At 39.0% G+C, this 27,050-nt stretch overlaps 1 protein-coding gene across 2 annotated transcripts in view; it reads left to right on the forward strand.

Annotated features, from left to right (window-relative positions):
• Positions 1–27,050, forward strand: part of LOC140739343 (pro-neuregulin-2, membrane-bound isoform-like) — a 686,097-nt gene that overhangs the window by 567,036 nt on the left and 92,011 nt on the right. For both annotated transcript variants that reach the window (XM_073067557.1, XM_073067558.1), the window contains exons 2-3: positions 3,588–3,750; positions 11,749–11,867. In XM_073067557.1, the coding sequence (XP_072923658.1) occupies positions 3,588–3,750; positions 11,749–11,867 (282 nt within the window). The remainder of the gene's footprint in view (positions 1–3,587; positions 3,751–11,748; positions 11,868–27,050) is intronic.

The following is a 27,050-nucleotide window of genomic DNA, read 5'->3' on the forward strand; positions in this document are numbered from 1 at the left end:
TCGTCCTTTGCCATTTCTTCCCACTCTGTAATGAGTTCAAGGGTGGAGCCCAGTAGCAAGGTTTGACAGGAACCTGTTATAGTAATTGACTAATCCTAAAAAGGACACCAAATGTAACACGTCCTTTGGCCTTGGGGCATCCACCACTGCTTGAATTTTCTCAGCACACTTTTGTAATTCTTGTGCGTCAATGGTGTGACCCCTGTAAGTTGGTTTAAAGTATTAACAGTTTTTGTGTTGTGATCAGAGCCCACAATCTTCTAACCTCTTAAATACTGTCCTGAGATTCTGGAGATGTTCCTTGTCAACCTTACTGGTAGCAATGATGTCATCCAGGTAACACTGAGTGCCTGGGCAACCTTGCAGCACCTGGTCTGTAGTTTTTTGCCAGAGTGCAGGTGGATATGCTGCTCTAAAAATAAGCATATTGTACTGATGAAGACTTCTGTGAGTGTTAATGGTGAGAAACATTTTGGATTATTCCAACTCCATCTGAAGGTACACCTCAGTTAAGTCCATTTTGATGAAGTGTTTTCCTGTAGAAAGATTTGCAAAGATATCCTCTACCCTGGGAAATGGGGATTGATCTACTTTCATAATTGGGTTGATGATAATCTTAAAATCACCACAGATTGTATCAGACTCATTTTGTCTTGGCTTCTGGGACAACTGGCATTGCCCATGGGCTCCTCACAACCTTAGGAAGAATTCGTTCAGCCTCCCTGTGATTTAGCTCACTGGCTATTTTTATCATGGATTGTATAAGGAACTGAACAGGCTTTGCAAAACTTGTTTGTGGCATTTTCCCTTAATACTGTTTCACACTTGATATGTTTGACTTTTCCATTGCCATCCTTGAACACTGCCGTGGCATCATCCAGTATCTTTCTTAATTTGTTTTCAGTGGACTCTATTGTAGAAAGCATGGCATGCCAGATGCTGAATGAATCTCAAATCAAGTCACCTTGATTCAGTCCCTCACAGCCCTACAATGCTTTTACCACATACAAGCCCAAAGTGACTTGTTGATTGTTGTATTTCAATGTTAAGCATGTCATTCCAGTAGGTGTTATCTTTTTCCAGTGTAAGTTTTTAGATAGATATCTGTAGCCTTCAGTTCAATATCTGAAATGCCACTCAAACGCATTTTGTGGAATGACTGAAACAGTTGAGCCAATGTCTTTTAGTTAATTTGCCATTCACTTTGGGTGTAAGCCAGATTGCTTCTCTATTTTTTGTTTGTACATTGTAAATCTCAATGCTACCCAGTCCTCTGTCACTTTCATCAGATTTTTCAACAACAGCATGTAGATTAGTGTTCTTTTTGAAACTGAAACTTCACTTTTTATCTTTAATCTTCACTGTGCAATCCATTTATTTTTGTCTGCCTGACATGTTCTCTCTAGAAGTCCTACTATGTTCCTTCTTCTGCAAGTTTTGCCCTTGAGCCTGCATTGGTATGGTGTATATGAATCCCTGCCACAACGGTAACACAATTTGTCTGGCCAGGCAGGTTTCTGTTCAGGTGTTCCAATCTTTTTCACATTTGCTTTCATTCCTGACTGCAACTTAACTGTGCCTCTGTCTGCTGTTTCAATTGATACGGCAATTCCAACTGTTATTTCAAATGTGATTTGTGCCTCAGCTAGGAGCTATTTTTGAATGTTTTCTTGTAAGATTACACATACCAAATGATCCCTCTGTGCATCATTAAGCCAGTCCCTAAAATGAAGTATGCTCAGACAACTTCATCAATTCAGACACATATGGTGAAATGGGCTCCCCTTCCTTTTGATTCCACTAATGAAACCTAAAGCATCCTACAATTGACAATGGTCTCGGTTCTATATGTTCCTCCATTAATTTCACGATATCAGCAAAGCTTATTTCGGCTGGTTTGGTTGGAGCATTGAAACTCCTAAGCAAACTTTATGCTCTTCCACCTATTACACTCAGCAAAACCGGCACTCGTTACTCATTGGCTATTCCATTTCCTTTAAAATACTGCTCAATTTGTTCAGTATACATCATTCAGTTTAGTTTTGTGCAATTGAACCCCTCTACCTTTCCAATGTAGCCAGCCATTTCTGCTATTCTTGAAAGTTATTATTATCATACAGTGCTCACTGTTTATGAACCCATGAATTTTGTCTGTTTTCTGCCTTTTTTTTAACTTGAATGTCACATTGCATTTTTTTAAAATCGAACGTCTTGCTGAGCTTTAACATGTAGGTAGTTGTCCTGGGTTCATTTAAAACTTCCTTTTTGTCACTGTTATGTTTTTTAATTCCAAAACATGAAACTAATCAAAAGAAAAATATGGAGCTGGGAATAATATGTGTACTGTAGTTTCTGGCGTAATGACATATGACATTGACATACTTTTACATATAACTCATAATTAATTATGTCAACAGCAAAGAATGGTCAGTCAAACAATGTATTTACAATATTGCTCAAATATTATTGAAATATTAAATACGCGATGGGAGGCCTGCCAGCAGGTGAGACTGTACTCACAAAGAAAGAGAAACTGAACGTAAATCACAGATGCATCACATTCTGTATATCAAAAATGCCAGTTCTGAAATAAACAAATATAGCAAGTTAACTGACATTGCAGAATTCTGGACTCAACATTGAACTCTACAATGTGCCCAGATGATCAATAAGATGTTTTATTTCAAACTTACAATGAGCTTCACAGTAACAATCCAGGAGGTCACAGACATGGCGGGATGGAGAATTAAAGTGGCAGCAACAGGCAGCTTTGGGTCACTCCCTGTGGAATGAATGCTGGTGACCTGCAAAGCTGTTACGCTGTCACGCACTCTCCATCTGGAGTCTGTGGTCATGAAGGGGAACCAAAGAGCAGTCCAGGGAGTTGCAAAGGGAACAGTGCTTTGAGAAACAGAAAGTGGAAGATGTGTCTGGATGTGGAGTTCTGCTGAAGCTGGCAAAAGTTATTATGCCTGGATGGCTGCAGTGTCTTCTAATGAAAGATGCATTCTCTGTTTCTACAAGCATTGGCCATTTTTGCTACATCCATCTGTGATAGTGAATTAGTTTTTCCTTACCTATCCCTACTCCTCTGCATTTTGCAAGTTTTACTTTCCTTTTTTGTGTTCTTGCTCACTAACTGTTCATACTTCATATTTTTGTTCATATTTTTACTCTCTAACTGCTCCTATTAACTTACCAAACAGATGTCCTCTGCAATTATCCACATGGCAACTCCATCCTACCCATCCTTCACCACTCTGTCAGCCACAAAACTAACATGATTTCTCTTTTTTCCAATCATCACAACTTATTTTCCACCAGAAATATAGCTCTGTTTCTCTTTCCCACAGATGATGCTTCATCTGCTGAGTGTTATCAGCATTTTGTTTTTTACATTAACTATGGCAGAGGATTGGCAGAAACGTTAGCATACCTGATTTAGACTGGATTTTGCTCAAATTAAGGCAGCTGTTCAGGAGAAGCCCCCACCAGATATTTCTGGGTACTTTTTTTGCAATAATGATTGTGTTTAGATTTAAGAATAATTGGTCCATTGACTTAGTGGTTGATTTGTATCTTCACAGATGGTCCTCCAAAGTTGAAGAAACTGAAGAACCAAACCCTTCTTGAAGGACAAAAGCTTTCACTGAAGTGTGAAGCAGTGGGGAATTCCCAACCCACATATAAATGGTTCAAAGATGGGACAGAGATAAAAAGAAACAAAGCAATCAGAATAAAAACTGGAAAGTAAGTTAAAAAGAATGTTAGATTTTTTGTTTTAAGATCAGATAATCCTTTTATTAATTCATACTTCATATGTAGTCTTCTTTTAGAGTGAACTATCAAATAGCACAAACTTATTGAAAAAGTCTGGGAACTACTAAATCACAGTATCTTTTTAATAACTATGGTTGGTATAGAGTACAGCCCTTAGTATACTGATTATATGATTGAGTCGTTTCCTTCTAGTAGATAGAGGAAATCTGTCCTGAAAATGTAGCCACTTTAGCTCTACATACTGTGTGATTTCTCTGATGTGATTTGTGATTTAGATGTATTTATTTATCACATGTACATCGAAGCGTACAGTGAAATGCAACGTTTGCTTTAATAACCAGCATAACCAAATGTTCTCACAATGTTCAAACGAACATCCACTCTCACACATACACGTCTTCGCCTCTATACCTTGGACAGGTTGTGTCCGGGTTTCTGACCTCCAATCTTTGACCTTGGACTCAGGCTACCAGACATTGGGCCTTCAACCGCCAATCCCTGGCCCGGACTCGCAGACATCAGGCCTCTTACTTCCAGCTGTGCCAACCCAGGGGCTTTGAGCCTCAGGCCTTGACCTCCACACTTTCAGATCACTTCAGTGTTCTTCAGAAATTCCGTTAAATGTTCCCTCTGTGAGTCGAGATTAAGCATCTGAATTGATGCACAGAAATGCATTAAGCCAGATCATTCCCTATGTGATGTCAGAGAAATTAGACCATGCTGTCCTGGGTGCAGATGTTGTAGAGTATTCCTAAGCAACCACACTTTCATAGCTATAATTCTGATCACGTGGAGGTGGAGGATAAATGCGTTGCTGAGGGATTGCAGCAGGGTCAGGGATTCAGATCTCTGGATCATTGTGACCAGGATGGGTTGCACTTGAATTCGAGGGGGACCAATATCCTGGCAGGAAGGTTTGCTAAGGCTATCAGGGAGAGTTTAAACTAGAATTGTTGGGGGGTGGGAACTGAACTGAAGAGACGGAGGAAAGGGCGGCTGGCTCACAAATAGAGAAAGCTTGGAGACAGTGCGAGAGGGAGGATAGGCAGGTGATAGAGAAGGGATACGCTCAGACCGATGGTTTGAGATGTGTTTATTTTAATGTAAGGAGTAATATGAACAAATCGGATGAGCTTAGAGTGTGGATCCGTACTTGGAGCTATGATGTTGTGGCCATTACAGAGACTTTGATGGCTCAGGGGTAGGAATGGTTACTTAGAGTGCCGGGCTTTAGATGTTTCAGAAAGGACAGCAGGGCATGGGGGGGCGGGGAGCAAGGCACTACTGATCAGAGATAGTGTCACGGCTACAGAAAAGGAGGAAGTCATGGAGAGATTGTCTACTGAGTCTCTGTGGGTAGAAGTTAGAAACAGGAAGGGGTCAATAACTTTACTGGGTGTTTTTTATAGACTACCCAATAGTAACAGGGACATTGAGGAGCAGATAGGGAGACAGATTCTAGAAAAGTGTAATAATAACAGGGTTGTCGTGGTGGGAGATTTTAATTTCCCAAATATTGATTGGTATCTCCCTAGAGCAATGGTTTTAGATGGGGTGGAGTTTGTTAGGTATGTTCAGGAAGGTTTCCTAACACAATATATAGATAAGCCTACAAGAGGAGCGGCTGTACTTGATCTGGTATTGGGAAAAGAATCTGGTCAGGTGTCAGGTCTCTCAGTGGGAGAGCATTTTTGAGATAGTGATCACAATTCTATCTCCTTTATCAGAGCATTGGAGGAGGATAGGAACAGACAAGTTAGGAAAGTGTTTAATTGGAGTAAGGGGAAATATGAGGCTATCAGGCAGGAATTTGGAAGCATAAATTGGGAACAGATGTTCTCAGGGAAATTTACGGCAGAAATGTGGCAAATGTTCAGTGGATATTTGTGTGGCGTTCTGCGTAGGTATGTTCCAATGAGACGGAAAGTATGGTAGGGTACAGGAACCATGGTGTACAAAGGCTGTTGAAAATCTAGTCAAGAGGAAAAGAGAAGCTTATGAAAGGTTCAAAAAACTAGGTAATGATAGAGATCTAGAAAATTATAAGGCCAGCAGGAAGGAGCTTAAGAATGAAATTAGGAGAGCCAGAAGGAGCCATAAGAAGGCCTTGGCATGCAGCATTTTAAAAAAAAAAACCCAAGGCATTCTACAAGTATGTGACGAGCAAGAGGATATGACATGAGAGAATAGGACCAATCAAGTGTGACAGTGGAAAAGTCTGTATGGAACCAGAGGAGATGGCAGAGGTACTTACTGAATACTTTGCTTCAGTATTCACTACAGAAAGGATATTAGTGATTGTAGGGATGATTTACAGTGGATTGAAAAGCTTGGGCATATAGATGTTAAGAAAGAGGATGTGCTGGAGCTTTTGGAATGCAAGTTGGATAAGTCTCCAGGACCGGACAAGATGTACCCCAGGCTACTGCAGAAGGCGAGGGAGGAGATTGCTGAGCCTCTGGCAATGATCTTCTCATCATCAGTGGGGATCGGAGAGGCTCTGGAGGATTGGAGGCTTGCAGATGTTGTTCCCTTATTCAAGAAAGGGAGTAGAAGTAGCCCAGGAAATTATAGACCAGTGAGTCTTACTTCAGTGGTTGTTAAGTAGATGGAAAAGATCTTGAGAGGCAGGATTTATAAACATTTGGAGAAGCATAATAAGATTAGGAATAGTCACATGGCTTTTGTCAAAGGCAGGTTGTGCCTTATGAGCCTGATTGAAGTTTTTGAGGATGTGACTAAACATGTTGATGAAGATACAGCAGCAGATGTAGTGTATATGGATTTCAGCAAGACATTTGATAAGGTACACCTTGCAAGGCTTATTGAGAAAATAAGGAGGCATGGGATCCATGGGGAACTTGCTTTATAAATCCAGAATTGGATTGCCCACAGAAGGCAAGGAGTGGTTGTGGATGGGTGAATTTCTGCATATAGGTCGGTGACCAGTGGTGTGCCTCAGGGATCTTTTCTGGAACCTCTTCTCTTTGTGATTTTTGTAAATGACCTGGTTGAGGAAGTGGAGGGATGGGTTAGTAAATTTTCTGATGACACAAAGATTGGGGGTGTCTTGGATAGTGTGGAGGGCTGTCAGAGGTTACAGTGGGACATCGCTAGGATGCAAAACTGGGCTGAGAAGTGGCAGATGGAGTTCAACCAAGATAAGAGTGAGGTGGTTCATTTTGATTGGTTAAATCTAATGGCAGAATATAGTATTAATGGTAAGACTCTTGGCAGTGTGGAGGATCAGCGGGATCTTGGGGTCCTAGACCATAGAACACTCAAAACTTCTATATAGATTGACTCCATGGTTACACAGGCATACAGTGCATTGGCCTTCATCAACCGTAGGATTGAGTTTAAGAGCTGAGAAGTATTGTTACAGCTGTATAGGACTCTGGTCAGTCCCCACTTAGAGTACTGTGCTCAGTTCTGATCACCTCACTACAGGAAGGATGTAGATTTACAAGGATGTTGCCTGGATTGGGGAATATGCCCTTTGAGAATAGGTTGAGTGAACTTGGCCTTTTCTCCTTGGAGTGACGGAGGATGAGAAGTGACCCGATAGAGGTGTATAAGATTATGAAAGGCATTGATCATGTGCATAGTCAGAGGCTTTTTCCCAGGGCTGAAATGGCTAACACAAGAGGGCACAGTTTTAAGATGCTTGGAAGTAGATACAGAGGAGGTGTCAGGTAAGTTTTTTATGCAGAGAGTGGTGAGTGCATGGAATAGGTTGCTAGCGACAGTGGTGGAGGTGGATATGGTAGGGTCTTTTAGGAGACTCCTGGATAGGTACATGGAGCTTAGAAAAATAGTTAGCTAAGGGTAAATCTTAGGTAATTTCTAAAGTAAGTATGTGTTCAGCACAGCATTGTGGGCCGAAGGGCCTGTTTTGTGTTATAGGTTTTCTGTGTTTCTATAATCTAGCCCGGTATCTCATTAAGATAAGCCCCACTCCTTGCTTTGTGTTCTTTGACTCCTCATTCCATTCCCAAGGATACAGATTCTCCATGCTACACCACCATTCTCAGCACTGGCTCTGACCTTTTTTGCTTGAACTCCACATTCAAGACCTCAAGTTCCATTTTCCACCACAAAGTGTCAACTTCCAATGCTTTTCAAGTCTCACTTAAACCCCTGACCATAAGCTGCTCTGGACTCGGCCCTTGGTCCAGGACAGTTCACTTGTGCTGAGTTTTTGCTGTGTAGTGCTTCTGAAGCTTGCAATGGGGAGCTCAGGATCCAGTCAGACTTTTTTTACAATGAGGCTTGCCACACACTACGATCAGGAGTTGCACCCTATGGTTGTTGAAATCAGTTTTCACGTGAGATCGGTTTAGCTATTGTCAATATAGGTGTCGGTTTAGTAAGGTCCAGACACTGGCTGGGAGAGAAGTGATAAATGCAAATTAAAGAGCCCTGGGTATTGTAATGGAGGATGCATTGGTAATACCTGGGTGGCCTTACTGTAAGGATTACTATCACACAGGTGTTGGCCTATCCAAGACTCATATTGCATGGGGAAATGTGGAAATGACTTGATGCTCACTTCAAATCCAATTGATTAAACAGGAGCAGTTCCAAATCTCCAACTTCTGAAGCTCTGCTGACTTTGAAGATTGTTTATATCTTCGTCATGTTGAAGGCTATAAATGCATGATTTCACTTCTACGGTCTTACGTATGACACTTACCAAAGTGTAATGACCTAAAAAAAATCATTTGAACCTGACTGTGTGTGATGCAAATGAATATCACTTTCAAGGGCCCAGAACTAGAGTTTTATTGCGCATTGAATTGTGGTTTGTGGGTTGAAGACTGGTTCTTGCCTGGTTTCACCACATCAATTATGTGTCAGAGAGGGGATCAGAATCAGGTTTATTATCACTGACATATGTCATAATCTTTTTTTTGTTTTGTGACAAATGTACAATGCAATGCATAAAATATGCTAAAAATTGTCATAAGAAATGTGCAAAAACTGAGCAGAAATAGTGAGGTTGTGTTTATGGGTTCACGGCCCATTCAAAAATGTGAGAGCAGAGGAAAGGAAGCTGTTCCTCAAATGTTGAGTGTCTTCAGAATCAGAATCGAGTTAATTATCACCGGCATGTGAGGTGAAATTTGTTAACTTAGTAGCAGCAGTTCAATACAATACATAATATAGAAGAAAAGAAAGTTAAATAATTGTAATAATAATTAATAAATAAATAAATCTTATTCGGTATACTTTATACAGTATACCTATATTTAATAGATTAAAAATAGTGCAAAATTCAGAAATACTATATAGAAACATGGAAACATAGAAAACCTACAGCTTGTTACAGGCCCTTCAGCCCACAATGTTGTGCCAAACATGATCTTACTTTAGAAATTACCTTGGGTTACCCATAGCTTTCTATTTTTCTAAGCTCCATGTACCTATCCAGGAGCCTCCTAAAAGACCCTATTGTATCCACCACCACCACAGTCGCCGACAGCCCATTCCGCTCACTCACCACTCTGTGTAAAAAAAAAACTTACCCCTGACATCTCCTCTGTACCTACTTCTAAGCACCTTAAAACTGTGCCCTCTCATGTTGGCCATTTCAGCCCTGGGAAAAAGCCTCTGACTAGCTACTCAATCAATGCCTCTCATCAATATTTAAAAAAAGTGAGGTTCCTGTATCTGATTCTTGATGGTAGTAATAAGAAGAGGGCAGGTCTTGGGTGGTGGGCATCATTAATGATGGATAGCTGCTTTTCGAGACATTGTCTTTTGAAGATGTTGGGAAGGCTAGTGCCTATGATGGAGCTAGCTGAGATGACAATCCTCTTGCAGCTTTTTCCCAGTCTTGTGCATTTGTGCCTCCACACCGCATGAAGATGATGCAACAAGTTAGAATGCTGTCCACAGTATATTGCTAGAATCATTGGTCACACCATTGTCAGGCCATTTTCTGCAGAGACTGAGGGTGTACAGTATTTGCAATCAATTGGGGAGATACAGTTGTGTTTGTGATTAGGTTGCAACATGACTGGCTAGACAGTGTGAGGCAAATCCCATTTAAGTAATGGTGAGAGTCCCTACACCAGATGAATGTAATTCACCTCTGCTTTATGTCACTGTTTTTGATCATTGTTTTGCCTCTGAAAGCAAGATCAAATTCAGTTGCATAAGTAGATGATGTTGGAAGAGTTTCTCCTAAAGTTGAATGCAGTTAACCAGAGCCCTTCATGTAACATAAACACTTGAAGGAGGATTGCACAAGCAATCAGTATCGCAAATGCAATTTCAGTTGATTACAGTTAGAATTTTACGCTGTAAACAAAACAGGCTGATCTAATGCTATGCAGCCTGAGTGAACAACCAGCTGGCTTTTCTCCTGGTTGCTATTAAAACTTACCATTAAAGCCGGAAGTAATGAAATATCTGGCATGCTAATAGATTTGCTATCTCCTTCCCTATGCCTAGATATTGGATTTTGGGTGTCATCCAGTCCAACTTTCACAAAGATTGAAAGTTTACTGAAAATGACTTAATTGGAGTTGTCATGGTATCCTCTGATTATTTGATGTTTATTAAGCAACAGGACATGTGCAGTAGCATCTGAGAGTAGATAGTGTCAGGCTGTCCCAACCCTGATGTTCAGTAGAATTTGAATGCTTGTAAAATGTGGGATTGGGACGGGCAAGCACTCATATCAACTGAAGTTTGTTGGAGCCAGTGAAGTCAGCTTGTGTGGCCATGTCATAGAGCATTGAGAAGAACAGCACAGAAACAGGCTGTTCAGCCCATCTATTCCATGCCTAAAACCATTTAAACTGCCTACTCCCATCGACCTGCACCAAACCCCCACTATCCATCTACCTATCCAAACTCCTCTTAAATGTTGAAATCAAGCTCACATGGACCACTTGTGCTGGTGCTCATCCCACACTCTCATGACCCTCTGAGTGAAGAGGTTTCCCCTCATGTTCCCCACCTTTCACCCTTAACTCATGACCCATGGTTGTATTCCCATCCAAACACTGTGGAAAAAGCCTGCTTGTGTTTACCTTATCTATCTATGCCCCTCACAATTTTGTATAGCTCTATAAACTCTCCTCTCACTCTTCTACATTCTAAAGAATGCAGTCCTCACCTATTCAATCTTTCCTTATAACTCAGGTCCTCCAGACCCAGCAACATTCTTCTAAATTTTTTCTGCACTTTTTCAACCTTGTTTACATATTTCCTGTAGGCAGGTGACCAAAACTGCACACAATACCCCAAATTAGGCCTCACCAACGTCTTATACAACTTCAACATAACATCTCATCTCTGTACTTAATGCTTTGATTTATGAAGGCCAATATGTGAGAAGATTTCTTTATGACCTTACCTAACTGTGACACCACTTTCAAAGAATTATGTACCCGTATTCCTAGATCCCTTTGTTCTACCACACTCCTCAGTGCCCTACCGTTCACTGCATAAGACCTACTCAGGTTGGTTCTACTGAAATGTAAATCCTCGCACTTGTCTGCATTAAATTCTATCTGCTCATGTGAGTTAAAGGGAACCCCTTGAAAAGGATTCCCTGGATTTACCTGTTGTATCAGAAGAATAACATTTGATGCTGACCACAAATAAACCTACCAAGAGTGATTAAGCAGGCTTGGAGTGTATAATTCCATGTTACTGGCGTTATTTGTGAACATTTGTGATTACTAAGGGAAAATCAGCTCCACTATGATCCACCTACCTTCCAGAGGTGAATTATTCTTAAAAAATTTTGTTGGAAATATTTCAGGTTCTATGCTATCCCTATTAGTACCTTATTTTATTTTTGAAAAATACTCAAAATGTTAAATAAAATTATTACTTTTTTATATCTTGGCTTGGTGTCTATGAGAATTCAACTGTCAGTTGCTCAGTCTACTCACCCCATCACTGAACCATTCCCAAAACCAATATCAAATTCTTCTTTGTTTTCTGCAGAAAAAACTCAAGGCTTCAGATAAGTAAGCTGAAGGTGGAAGATGCTGGGGAATATGCATGTGAGGCTGAGAATTCATTAGGGAAGGATGTCTCAAAAACTACAGTCAGTGTGCAGGCTGGTGAGTGTCTATACATCCTATTGTTTTGTCAACATTCCTAATGTATAAAGCAGAAAATACTTTCCTGATTATATTCTCCAGAATGTAAATACAATTGTTATCATTTTTGTGGTAAATGCTTTTTGCAGTCAATGGCATTTTACACAGAGCAGCGTTGAATAACTAGGAATGAGAGCCTCAATAAATTCTAAGAGACACAGGGAAGGCGAATGCTGAAGGAATAACTGTTTTACAGTGTCTTCATTTTTGTGATGATGCATATGATTTTGAATAGGCTATCGATTTTTCTGCATTCTTTAATAAATCATCTGACAATTTTGTTGATGAAGAGTAAAGATGTTCAGGGTTTCTGTTCAAATTTTAATAGGACTATCCAAATACTGAAGAATTGTATTGCTTCTGAAGCCATTTATGCACCTTTTCTTAGCGCTGCAGATGCCCCTCCCACTACGGGCTTTTATTCTCTCAGTTCTTAGAGCTTAGTTTTTCTTCCTTGTATATATTTTCCTCTAAATGTACATAATGTTGATTTGAATGTTCAAGCTCTTTAAACACATTTTCACTGCTCAAGTCCAACTTTGCTATCATGACCTATGTGGGTACCAGTGATGTTGGAAGAATGAGGAAAGTCACTATCTTGAATGAATGAATGGTCTTTATCGTCATTATACATAGATACAATGAAACTCTGTTATATATTGTATGATTCTGTGCTTCTTTATTAGTTTACATCCTTTTTGATGTCTGTGCACCGTTCCCATGTTCAATAACACTATTATTTGGAATATGTTTAGCTGTGTGCTCTTCCATGGTCCAACTCCAACCCTCCAAAAGCACTGGAGGATCCACTGCAGTAATGTCTCTTTGCTTTCCAGCACCTTTAAGTTGGGAGATCCCTGTGCAGTTATTCTTAGCTCATCTCTTTCCACTTCTGCATGTTGCCTCTCATCAATAGCATCTGGATACATGACACTGGAGTCTGCAGCTCTTCTGCCAATGCACAACTCTACCTCATTGATCCTTCACTGTCTTAGTGCTATAAAAACACAAGGGGGAAGTAGGAATAGGCTTGGCTTCTCAACTGCTCCACAAGATGTATTAGGGGACTATCTAACAAGATCATTGGAGTGAAAGGCATGATTAACATTTTTTTTTGCTTGACATTCATTGAGAAGCACATGTCTGACATCCAGCCTTTGATGAACCACAACTTCTTTAATTAGTAAAACCAGAGTGATTGTTCTCCATTTCAGAACAACGTTCAAAGGTTCAAATGTTAATTTTGTTATCAAAGTATGTAAGCAGAATACCACTCTGAGATCTGTTTTCTCCAGGTAGCCATAACATACAGAAAAACAATGGCAGTCATTGAAGAAAAAGACATGCCCCCACATCGCACAAAAAGAAACCAAACTCTACAACCCCTCCTTCGCACAAACACTAACAAATCAGCCGCCTAGAAAATGGCAGCTAGAACATTAAACTTTTAACCCCAATCACCCCCCCCCCCCCCATGCAAAGAAAAACAGTGACAATGTCTCATACTGACCAGACTACTCAGAGGAAATTGGAGTGGGAGCGTAAAGATCCTGTTGTCATGGTGCACGTGGGTCCCAGTGATGTAGGAACAACAAGTAAAGAGGTTCTGCTGAGGGAATTTGAGCAGCTAAATTAAAACACAGAGACGAAAAGGTAATGATCTCTGGATTGCTACCTGAGCCACATGCAAATTGGCATGGGATTAAGAAGGTCAAACAGCTAAATGTGTGGTTCAGGAATGGTGTGGGAGAAATGGGTTTGAATTTATGGGATATAGACACCACGATTAGGGAAGGAGGAAGCTCTTCTGATTGGTGGACTCCACTTCAACCATGCCAGGATTATGGTCCTGGGAAATCTCATAGATAGATAGATAGATACTTTATTCATCCCCATGGGGAAATTCAACTTTTTTCCAATGTCCCATACACTTGTTGTAGCAAAACTAATTACATACAATACTTAACTCAGTAAAAAATATGATATGCATCTAAATCACTATCTCAAAAAGCATTAATAATAGCTTTTAAAAAGTTCTTAAGTCCTGGCGGTAGAATTGTAAAGCCTAATGGCATTGGGGAGTATTGACCTCTTCATACTGTCTGAGGAGCATTGCATCGATAGTAACCTGTCGCTGAAACTGCTTCTCTGTCTCTGGATGGTGCTATGTAGAGGATGTTCAGAGTTATCCATAATTGACCGTAGCCTACTCAGCACCCTTCGCTCAGCTACCGATGTTAAACTCTCCAGTACTTTGCGTAACTAGGGCTGTGGATAGGGCTTTAACTAAATTGCCGGGGACGGATTCAATCGCTTGGAAAAGTGTGGATAAAGCAAAAGGGAAGGGGAGGGCATTGAAGTCTCAAGAATAAAGAACAAGATAGAGAGATTAGAAAGTGATAAAAAAAATTAACTTCAGGCAGCATGGATAAACAAATTGAAAAGAATGATGATGAATACAGGACTGCAGGTGTTATACCTGAATGCATGCAGAAAATAAAATAGATGATTTTGTAGTGCAAGCATGAGTGAGTATCACTGAATCATATTTGAAAGAGGATCAAAATTGGAAGGTTAACATCAAAGAATGCACATTGTTCTAAAAGAACAGAAAAGTGGGCAGAGGGGGTGGGGAGGCTTTTAGGTATAAAATGTAATCAAATCCTTAGAAAGAAGAGACATAGGATCAGAAGATGTAGAATCCTTTTGTGTAGAGTTTAGAAACTGCAAGGATAAAAAGACCCTGATGGGATTTATGTACAGGCCTCTGAACTATAGCCAGGATGTGGGATACTAACTATAGTCAGTTCATTATTTTGTAGCTATTCCACTTGTTCAAGATTCCTCCATTTCTATGATATTCCAGTTCCTCTTCGGCTCGTTTGCTGTTGAAACCTGCATTCTTTCTTTCTTTACTTGTAGATTCAACCCCAGTGATGCTCTTCTGGCCAGGCTCACTTGTTTTACCCTCTGTAAGCTGAAGTTTATTCAGAGTAACAGTACGTCTGTCCAGAGCCGAGCCTAACCTCACTCATCACCCCAGTGTTCATTGGGCTGCATTGTGCATAATTCACCATCACGTCAAATTTAAAATTATGACCCTCATTTACAAGCTGATAATTTCTCCCCCTGTCATTGTAATTACCTCCAATGTACATCTTTCAGGAAAACACCAAAACAGTTCTCTGTGGCATAGTGGAAGCATATATTCCTCCATATCCCCATTCAATTTATTTATTTTTTATTACCGATACAGCACGGAACAGGCCCTTCTGACCCATTAAGTTGCACTGCCTAGCAACTCACCTATTTTAACCTTAGCCTAATCACAGGACGATTTAAAATGACCAATTAACCTACTAGCTGGTACAGATTTGGAGTGAGAGGAAACCATGGATTCATGTGAAAGATCTACAGACTCCTTACAGAGATTATTAAAATTGAGCTCTGAACTCCAATGCCCCGTGGTGTAATAGTGTTGCACTAAATGCTGCACTACTGTGACAATCCTTCATGCCTATAATCAACACTGAGGGATTCTTTCCCTCAATGACTACAGCCTCATTCATCCCTCTTTCCTGGTTGTAAATCTAACTATTTTTCATTCATCTTCCCTTCTATTACTTGTGACTTGTTTTAAGTTTGAGTGTGACCACATTGCTGAGATGGAATTGCTCAAGACGTTTCATCCAAGTAGAAAGTTGCTTCAGTTCCTTTGAGAGAACCTAGTGTTTGTGTATTAGCATTTATGAGCGTTATGTGAAAGAGCAATGTGTAGAGAGAGGATATGTGTGAACTGTTGTTCGATTAGTGTAGTGCCACACCCAAATGATTCCTCAATACTCCATGACGAATTGTTCAAGCCTGAGATTCATTGAGTTTTTGCAAAAATTCTTCTGGTCCTGTGAGAGGTTAGGCTTGGAGGAGTCATGACATTGGATGTTCTTTCAACAGCAATTCTTTGTGCTGTCTGCCAGTGAAATTATGGTCACTCTCATGGGGATTTATAATCCAGCAACACGGTTCTTACCTTGCGATGCTTAGTTTTGCTTAAATACCGGTTTGAATATATTAAAACATGACGGAAAAATAGCTTGCACGGTGGAGATCAACACTCATCAAATTATAGGGGCCGACCTTACTTCTGTCTGGGATCTGGTTGCATGTTCTTCTGGAGTAGAGCTTTTCCAACTAAAGGCAAGATTTTACCCTTGTTCTAAGCAGAGGCAGTTGAACAGACAAAACACTTATCACCTATAACAGATAAAACCTTAACATCTGCACCTATTGCTAGCTACTTCATTATATTACCAGATGGCTTTGCGATTTCTGCCTGTTCTGTCGTAAAATGGAAGCACATAGGATGGACTTCCACTTGACCAATAAATCTGATTTTCATTGCAACTCATTGGGGGAAGATCAGGTTGCCGTTACATTCACCACCTTCTCACAACTTGACGTTAATTATTAAACTAATGAGCCTTGGGGTTCTGTCGCTATAGAAACCTGACCAAAAATATTTATGTTGCAGTTCTTTGGCTTTCTTTCCATTTCTCTTTCTGTTTGGTGGATTGTTGGTAACAATTCATTTACATTGATCAATCAAACTCAGCAATCCCTGAGGGCCTATCAGATCTAACCTTTGCTTCTATCGGAATAACATCTTTTAGCTAGTAAATTCTGATGTGTTCTACCTTTGCATTTTGAAACATCTATTCAACTTGCAGGTGATTTCACTTTCAGTTGTTTTTTAGAGGACTCCTAGAAAAACATAAAATTTCAGTGAAGTGTATGTTTGGCCAAAGGTAATAAATCACCTTCACTGAAGAACAAATGTGATGAACAATGAGTCTGTTTCCCTTTAGTGTACTGCTTTGAAACTCAGAAATAGGGATTATTATAGGCAGAGTTAAAATGCTTAAATAGCTATGTGTTTGACTTATTGTTTGCAGCAGTACTAAATAAATATAATTAGTGTGATAAATATAAATTAATCTTGTTCATAACTACAAATCCATGTTGCCTTTGTTAAAGGAGATTACTGAACTGTCCTGTTCAACATCCCTAGGGTTAGTAAAAGGAAACTATATTAGGCTATATAGAAATCCAAGGTGATAACTCCTCTAAATCATTTTAACCACACCAGATCTTACTTCTACTTCACACATGGTCACATGGTTCACAGAGAACTGGATCAAACCATAAGGAAATATAAACTTGAAAGTTCCATTTATCGGCATTCAGTTTCAAAAAGAGTAACACAATTTTTTTCCAAAGTTTGTTTCTTTGAAATATTAAACTGAAGTTTTACAGAACTAAAATTAACAGTGATTTTTAATTTCCGCACTGATTAAGCACACATCTGTTATTTATAATAACTTTGGCTTCAAATCAGTGATCAGAGCCAAGATCCGTGTTTTGATATTATGGTAAAGTGTGCATATTAGACCTTTCCTGATTTTTTTTTCTCCTGGCAGGTCATGGCATGACATAAAGCATTTTGTTAGAGAGGAAACAAGTATTATGGCAAATAGCCATTTTGTGAAATTACTTTTTGATTGATTTATCATTCTCAAATTTAGAAGTAGTATCGCTATGCAATTCTACTCAACAAAACTTTATGGTAACCTCAAATGATATGAAACATAGATATGTTGTAACATATAGTTCTTGAGATAAAAGATCTGAATGCCCAAACCACTGTACCATCCTTTAGAGGGCAGTGTAGGCTATTACCAGTGCATGCTATGGAAGCGCTACATCTATGTTTTTTTAATATAATATTTTCTTGGCCCAAATATATTTTATTCATAAAGATGCAATTATACAAATTGAACATTCATTTGTCACCATTTACCGTTCTTAGCACAACATGACATTTGTTTTCAAATTTTACATTATGCCAACAATAAACAAATTCTTCATTCTGAAATACTCATCAGTGGTTCAGGGCCCAGATTCTGTGTCCGGGAGCACAAGGACCCCAAGCTGTGTCCTTTCTCCAAGAAACTTTACTGGCAGCTGCATCATGTTTCAGTGCCTCTCTGACGCATAGTCCTGCACATTGGAGTATGCCAGTTTACAGCATTCGGTTGCAGATAAGTCTTTCCACCGGAAGAGCAGTAAAATTTGGAGAAGTTAAAGCAGGTCATCTTCCAGCAACAGTCTGAATATGAGCAGAATCCATTGTTCCATGGCTGTTGCTGCCTAAGAGGAACCTTGACCAAGACCACTGCATATTTCTTTGCAGACCTACAGTATTTGGCATGTGTGCTCTCTAGAAGGAGATGGATGATGGACTAATTTGCGATACAGTTGCCTTGAGGATAGAGTGCAGTGGCATCGAGATTCCAGCTGTGCATGAAGGATCTGACAGCTTAGGGGCCTTCACACCACCAGCCAAGAAAGGCCTTGATGCTGTTTGAAAGTTCTGGTGATGAGGCATTCTGCCAAATGACTTTGACAGTCTGCTCAGGGAACCGTCGGACAATATCCACTGTTTTCTTTTCTCACAGGGCTTCCCAGACATTTCATGCAGACCATTGCATGATTAATGTGTGGTTAGAGGTATTTTTTTTTCTCCAGCTTACCATTACCCTTGGCCAAAAGGTGCTGAGGCAAAAAGAAGCTGCTGTTGGAAGTGAGATGTGCTGTCAGTAACAAATTCTCTTCCAAAAAAAAAGCGTGCGGGTGACTCTCCTTTTCATACTGTCACACCGGATTGCATTACAATGCCCTTGCAAGATATTGTCTGAGACAGGCTGGTGCAAATGTTCAAATTTATATTATTTTAAATCAATAACAATATTTATTATGTCCAAGTGGTTCACCATAAGTGCTGCTGGTAACTAAAGGAATACAGCCTTTCAATAGGCAGAAAGAACATATTGTATGAAATTCACAAGGCAAAATCAAAACGATATATTAAAATTCAGTAAATTTGATTGAAAAAATGGTATGTGCTTGATTCTTCCATTGTTATTCTTTTGCCACAACTTAAAAGCAAAAGCTGGGAGCATTTATGTTCAGTGATTTGTGATCAAACTACAATTATTGGTGGTCTTTTTTCCTCTTTCTTGTCCTTCCCTTCATCATATACAGCCTTCTATTTACATTAGTTGTGCAATAATGTAAAGTCTGCACTCTGTGATAGCAAAACTGCACTCTCAGGTAATGGAAGCTATGTGGTTTTTTTGAGAAATACCAGTAATTTAAGAAAGATTCCTAGAATAAAAATAATTTTAAACCTATAATAGCATGATTACCCAGCACAAATGTACTCCTGCTGAGGTACCGTCACAAATAGCCTCCAATTTTCTCTGATACTAAGTCTAATACCGCTGTGTATTTAGGTGTGAACTGAATTATTCAGCTGATATTTTGCTGAGGCAAACTTAACCAAATCGAAGTCTTCAACCTTGGCAGACGAGGCAGTTTGACTAACATCAATTTGTAATTATATTTGGTTCTTTGAATATAATAAAAGTGTTGATTTTTTGGGGACAGTTGCTGGTAGGCAACTCAGAGCAAATGAATGCAATTAGTAACCAGTGCAACAATGAAAATCTCTGACCAGTCTCTTGTTAAATTTATTAATGGTGTTAAAGAGTTACATTCGAAAATAGGTAGGTGTACCACTTGGCAGTATATACTGTAAAACCATTCTAGATATTTATTTATTTAACGATACAGTGCAGAGTAGGCCTTCCAGCCCTTGGAATCACACTGCCCCAGGAACCCCCAACAACCTCAACTATCCTGTGATTGGGTTCAGGTTAATTTACAATGACTAATTAAACTACCCAGTACAACCTTAGACTGTGGGAGAAAACAGAAACAACCAGAGAAAACCCACACATTCCATGGGGAGGAGTACAGAGACTCCTTACAGATGATGCTGGAATTGAACTACTAACTCCGATGGCACAAGCTTTAATAGGTTCACACTGACCGCTACGCTACCAGAGCTATCCATAAAACTCTCAGTCATCTATTTCAAATTTAATCATCTGGTTCTAAACTGGGGATAAAGTTGTGCCACTAAACTTTTATGCAGTAATGTAAGTTACAATTGTTGAGTAACATCTTAGATGGATAGGTTAAGTATATTCTGAAGCTTATTGGAAATGAGGTTTTGAATAGGCTGCAATTGCTTTCTACTCCATCATACATTTAAAGCCAGCAGTTTCTTTCCACTAATGTCAGTTACTGGCTTGCAAGTAGAAAAACTTCAGAAAATGTAAAGAAAATAAATTGCTCATTCAGAAGGAGCAATGACTAAATATCTAAAGTACTTTCATTGAAAGCGTATGGCTGAATATTTGATTTTACTGAAATCCATAAGTGTCAGAACTCTAGGAGCATTTCATTTGTAAGAAGAGATAACTTACTAGTCTTACTGTGGAATCAACTCCTTTGTATTACTCCAATATGTTAGCAGGAAGTAATAGGATAGTCCAAGTGAAAAATTGCATTAGTAACCTTTAGACAGTATCTGTGACCAAATGACTGAAGTTTATATGCCAAAGTTTGTGAAATATGTCGATCTCTCCCTTGCTGATCATCCTTCAAGGTGTAAAATCAGAGTATTTGTTTTCAAAGACATGAATTGAGCCTAGTACGCCATTGTGGGAAACAAAAAGCTAATAACAAATTGGCAGCCTCTACCTGAGCACACCGAATTGTAAAGATAATGGAAAATAAAATAAGACACAATGCACAATGGCTGCATTACTTTCTGAGCTGTGTTTATCTACAATTAAGCTTAATTTCACCCCTAAATTACACTGAGGCACAGACATGATGCAGAGTACAACATTAATTAGGTTTTGAAGAAAACAATTAATGTCAGAAATAAGCCCATTGATTTATCAGAGAATCATTGTTCTTGAATAGGCATTTATATGAATAGACTTCTGGGACTGTAAGTTATAAGAGCATAAGGTATAGGAGCAGAATTAGACCACTTGGCCTATCAGGTCGGCTCTGCCATTTCATCATGGCTGATACAATGTTTCTCTCAGTTCCAATCTCCTGCCTTCTCCCTGTATCCCTTCATGCCCTGACCAATCAAGAACCTATCAACTTCTGCCTTAAATATACTTAAAGACTTGGCTTTCACAGCTGCCTATGGCAAAGAATTCCACAGATTCACCATTCTCTGGCTAAAGAAATTCCTTCCTATCTCTGTTTGAAAAGGACACCCTTCTATTCTGAGGCTATGGCCTCTGGTCTTAGACTCTCCCACCTTAGGAAACATCCTCTCCACATCCACTCTATCAAAGCCTTTCACCATTTGATAGGTTTCAATGAGATCACCCATCATTCTTCTCAAATCTAGTGAATAAAGCCATCACACGCTCTTCATATGACAAGGCATTCAATCCCAGAATCATTTTTGTGCATCTCCGTTAAACCCTCTCCAGTTTCCTTTCTAAGATAAGGGGCCCAAAACTGCTCACAATACTCCAAATGAGGCCTCTCCAGTGCTTTATAAAGTTTCAGCATTACATCCTTGCTTTTATATTCTAGTCCTCTTGAAATGGATGCTAACATTGCACTGGCTTTCCTCATGACAGACTCAACCCGCACATTAACCTTTAGGGAATCCCGCAGAAGGGCTCCAAAGTCCATTTGCACCTCAGTTTTTTTTGTATTTCCTCTCAAGAGTCAACCTTTTCATTTCTTTTACCGAAGTGCATGACCATACACTTCTCGAAACTGTATTCCATTTGCCATTTATTTGTCCATTCTTCTAATCTGTCTATGTCCTTCTGTAGACTTCTACTACCTGCCCCTCCACCTATCCTCATATCGTCTGCAAACATTTCAACAAAGCCGTTAATTCCATCATCCAAATTATTGACATATAATGTAAAAATAATTGGTCCCAACACAGACCCCTGTGGCACATCACTAGTCTCTGGCAGCAGCCAGAAAAGGTCCCTTTATTCCCATCTTTTGACTCCGGCCAAACAGTTGCTACTTTATCCATACTGGAAACTTTCCTGTAATACGATGGGCCTGTAGCTTGTTAAGCAGCCTCATGTGTGGCACCTTGTCAAATGCCTTCAGCAAATCCAAGTATGCAACATCAACCAATTCTCCTTTGTCTATCCTGCTTGTTATTTCTTGGAAGAATTCCAACAGATTTGTCAGGCAAGATTTTCCCTTGAGGAAACCATGCTGATAGTGGCCTATTTTATCATGTGCCTCTGAGTTCCCTGAGACCTCATCCTTCATAATCAACTCCAAACTCTTCCCAACTACCGAGGTCAGACTAACTGGCCTGTAGTTTCCTTTCTTGTGTCACTTTCCCTTCTTGAAGAGTGGAGTGACATTTGCAATTTTCAGTCTTCCAGAGCCATTCCAGAATTTTATGATTCTTGAAAGATCATTACTAATGTATCCACCATCTCTTCAGCTACCTCTTTCAGAACTCTGGGATGGACACTATCTGCAGAGTCCAAGTGACCTATCTGCATTCAGACCTTTCAGTTTCCCAAGAATCTTCTCTCTAGTCATGGTCAATTCACACACTCATGCCCCCTGACACCTGGAACTTCCAGCATACTGCTGGTGTCTTCCACAGTGAGGACTGATGCAAAATATTTATTCAGTTCATCTCCCATTTCATTCCCCCCCCCCCCCCCGTTACTACCTTTTCCACTCCATTTTTCAGTGGTCTGATATCCACTCTCACCTCTCTTTTACACTTTGTGTATCTGAACAAAATATTGATATCCTCTTTAATATTATTGGCCAATTTACTTTTGTATTCTATCTTTACCTTCTTAATGACTTTTTTTAGTTGCCTTCTGTTCGTTTTTAAAAGCTCCCTAATCCTCTAACTTCCCATTAATTTTTGTTCAATTATATGCTCTCTCCTTTGCTTTTATGTATGCAAAGTCGCTATTTGAACTTGCAAAGTCTAGGCTGGATAACTGAAATAATATTATTTTGTGCAGAAGGGGAGGTGTACATTTTCTTTTCACTAAGCAAAATATTGTCATTAATATGAATCTGATTTTGCTAATGCTAATATTTGGGGAAAATGTGGTTTGGATTATCTTTAATAATGGTGATCATGGATTTAATTTCATTAGTCTTTGCTTGTGTATACGCTTACCTGTTCTTGATATCTTTATTTTAACAGAATGAATAAATTATCTAGTCTCCAGTGAAACAGTCGGAATAATTCTTGTCCTATTCTTTAAGTAACTTTATCATTTGGGATGTAAGAGATATTCATTGTTATTTATTTTTGTTTAGGTCTGGAACTTACCAGGTTTTTACTTTGATATGGCACCTGAACAAACTGTTCAAGATTTATGATAATGTTTTGCACAGATAACATATTCCGTCTTTACTGCCATGACATTCAATTCTATAGATTTGCCCATCATCCACATGTAACTACATTCTAATGCCACAAAAAATATAAGATGCTTGGAAATGAATGCCTGTGTGTAATATTCCTCTTCCAACTGAACTCAGTAGACATACAATATACATAGTCTGTGTATCTATTAGTACATAGATTGATTTCACCAGATTTGAATTGGATCTCCATTATTTACCAAATACAAAAGCAAATCTTGAGGGAAATTGGACTTATAAATTCAATGAGTCAAAAACATACAGAGGTGTCACTGGATCCAATATTTATTGAACAATTGCACCTGACATTAAATTACAGACTCCATTTCTCTTTCCAACCCAGCCTCACTTTCCTCCACAGTCATTTCAATAGAAAGAAAAATCTGACAAGGTGTTTAATGAAGGGTTGATTTGATACCATGCATATTGCACATGCACTGAAATTGAATTCAATCTTTTCATTACTGGAGTGTTGCATTTTGCAAGGAACGTCTCACAAAATTCTGTATCTAGTGAGATTATGGTATGCACCAAATAATTTTTAATAATTTCTCTAGGTTTCGTGTAATTATTGAAGGACCTGGTGAATCAACCCTTGAATTAATTAATTTTAATAGGGTTCTATTTGGTAAATTGCAGGCTTTATTGTTCCTGTGTTGTAATTGCCCTTTAACTGAATTTTTTTCTGCACTAATGACACTCCCGAGAATATTCATGAAAATAAATTTCAGCTATTGGCAAATAAGAGATATAAAATCCCATCTAGATGCTTTACACCTTTTTGCACGTTCAGGATTGATGTTAGGTAGTTCTGGAGCATGATGGATAGACTCCGGCCTGTGAGTATCAGTTCAAACAGAAACCACACATGGAAGCTCACAGCTGCAACACATCTCCATATCCAATAAAACCCCCACAGCATCGGTGATTAGATGACCATGGACTTTTCCATAACTCAGGAGCAGCGTCAGTTTTTATTCCTTGATTCTTATTGTTCTTTGTTTACACTAGTTGCCTGAAATTTAATCAGTATGTGCATAAACTGTGCTTTCTATTCCCACAGGAAAGACAAACTGGGATTGCTATTCCCCACAGTGTAATCACATGCCATTCATGTCAGTTTACCAGCAGCTCTCCATATGTGTTTCTTTGTATTAGCATAATCGATTACTCACCCTTTCTAGTCTAAGTGATATATTAAGTGCTTTTTCTTTGCATCCTAATTTGATAATATGTTGGTTGAAGAATGCATAGCCACTGATTACAATTGAGTGGAATACTTTGATCTCAAATAGCTTTTGATGGGAAAACATACTTTCCGGCGTTGCTGGTTAGGTTTTAACGGAACTGACAGCTAAGGTGTTCAGAGACTTTGTTCATCTGTTAGATGTTAAAAATTTCATCAGTTGTGCATATTTGTGAAAAAGAACTGTTCTTAGCAAAAGGAACTACAATGTTAAGAAATGTTGCACATTACAAAGTATTAATTCTTGTTTTCAGCATATCCTTATTCTATTATGTCAGAAAAACAAACCAGTGACCTATTATTAAGTTATGTATTTTTCAATTATTCTGTTTACTTCCCTGGAGGAAGCACAAACTATAGAGATTGACATAAATTGTGCAATTTCTCCCAGTATTTATGATACCTGTGCTTTTTGACTTTAAGGATGTAATATTACATTTCAGCATCTTGCTGATGGCTGAAGAAAGGTCTCCTCAGACATTGGCACATCCTGTGCACCACTTCCCTGTGTTCATTCCAATTAATGCCTCTGGTGAGAATAAAATGAGCCAACCCCATTTGAACCTGCTACCAAGCTTTTTTGTTGTGCCATTGCATACAAGAGCCAAAAGTATTCAGGTTTGGAAAAGATCTGTACCATCTTTGTCCTGGTGTTTTTGACTTTTTTGTTGGTGTTCTACTGGCACAAAATGGTTTATTGTGACTAGAATGTATGATAATGAAATGTCAAGTTTCTTTGATCTAAGAAGGAAAAGCCCCATTGGCTTCCACATTGTCTAGACCTTTAAATAATGTGGCCTCAGTAAGGCCAGCTCTTGGGACTCAGGAAGAAGCTATAATACTTATAGGTATGCTCACAACAAATTTGTTCAAAAGCTCCTCCATTTTCAAACTTCACCATCTCCCCTTCAGCCTTTTCCTTAGCCATGATGTCAAGTTACAAACGCCTATGACAGAGAATTCAACACAGTCCTTTATCTACTGCAGATCTCAAGTTGATATCAATGAAGAAACGCTAAGTAATCTCCTATACGCTTCAATTGACTAACATCCAGCATTGTTTATTGTAAGAACAAGGCAAAGAAAAATATCCAGCGGAGTTCTATTGCACTCTAATATATTTTAATGATTCACACATGTTAGGTCATATTTGAATTCAATTTGTCCTCTGTACTCTTCATTATTGTTACTTCTGTCCTAATTAAACAAAAATTGTTATATTTCTGTGGTCTACTGACCATAGTATTATCATTCACTGGCTTATTGCCCAGTCTGTGATTTAAAGAGCATAATATTTTCATGAATTCTTCAAAATGTCAGAAATACCAGATGTGTTTTACTTTGTTAACTTTTAAAAGTACAATGAATTTGTAGATATCTAAACATTTAGATTAGAGAAAATGTCAAAATTAATAGATTGCAAAAACCAATCACTGAAACTGAATTCAAGAAATAACTAAAAGGAATCTGTGTTTCATCAGAATGTAGACAAAAGGTTATGTCTGTCACTTAGAGGGTAAGAGATTGTGCAGTTCATACTAATACACTGAGGATAAGAATGACATTTGACATCCAGATTTTAAATTGTCTTGTACTAAAATGCATTAGTATTTAAAACTCTTTCAAAAAGGTTATATTTTTCAAAAACAATCACTGAATTGGTATTGTTTTCTGATCTGGGTTTAATCTTTCTGAAACACACATCAAGGTAAAATGTAGAATTTTTAGTGAAGGAACAGATTTTTCTTGAACGGTTACCTGGCAGCTGTAGTAGGAAAGTATAAGCAGAAATAGTGATCAACTTTTCTACTGAAAACTGTAAAGCCGAAGAGCAGGAATTAGCAGATCACTAAATCCAAAAATAAAATATATAGGTTGAGTGACTTCAATTTTAAAATTCAGGTGTATACACTCGAGGTGTTTGAAGAATAATAAGATTAAAAGCAACACACACAAAATGCTGGAAGAACTCAGCAGGTCAGACAGCATCTATGGAAGTCGATGTTTCAGACCGAGACCCTTCTTCAGACTGAGAAAGAAAGAAGAAGACACCAAAATAAAGAGGTGGGAGAGGGGAAGGAGGCTAGCTGGAAGGCAATAGGTGAAGCAAAGTGGGTGGGAAAGGCCAAGGGCTGGAGAAGAAGGAATCTGATAGGAGAGGAGAGTGGAGTATGGGAGAAAATGAAGGAGGAGGGGACCCGGGGAAAGTGCTAGGCAGGTGAGAAGAGGTAAAAGGTCAGAGTGGGGAATTGAGGGGGGTGGGGGAATTTTTTTTAACCGGAAAGGGAATTCCATATTCATGCTGTCAGGATAGATGATACCCAGTCAGAATATAAGTTGTTGCTCCTCCACCCTGAGGGTGGCACAAGAGGAGGCCAGGGACTGACTTAAGGGAATGGGAATCAGAATTAAAACGTTTCGACTCGTTGGAATAGGAATTGACATGTTGGAAAAGGAATGGGAAATCTACACCTTCATGAGTTTTTATGCTTGGCAGAGAACTTGCACCTGTAGGTGGT

Source organism: Hemitrygon akajei, chromosome 15, assembly GCF_048418815.1.
Source record: "Hemitrygon akajei chromosome 15, sHemAka1.3, whole genome shotgun sequence".
NCBI classification, from domain to species: Eukaryota; Metazoa; Chordata; class Chondrichthyes; order Myliobatiformes; family Dasyatidae; genus Hemitrygon; species Hemitrygon akajei.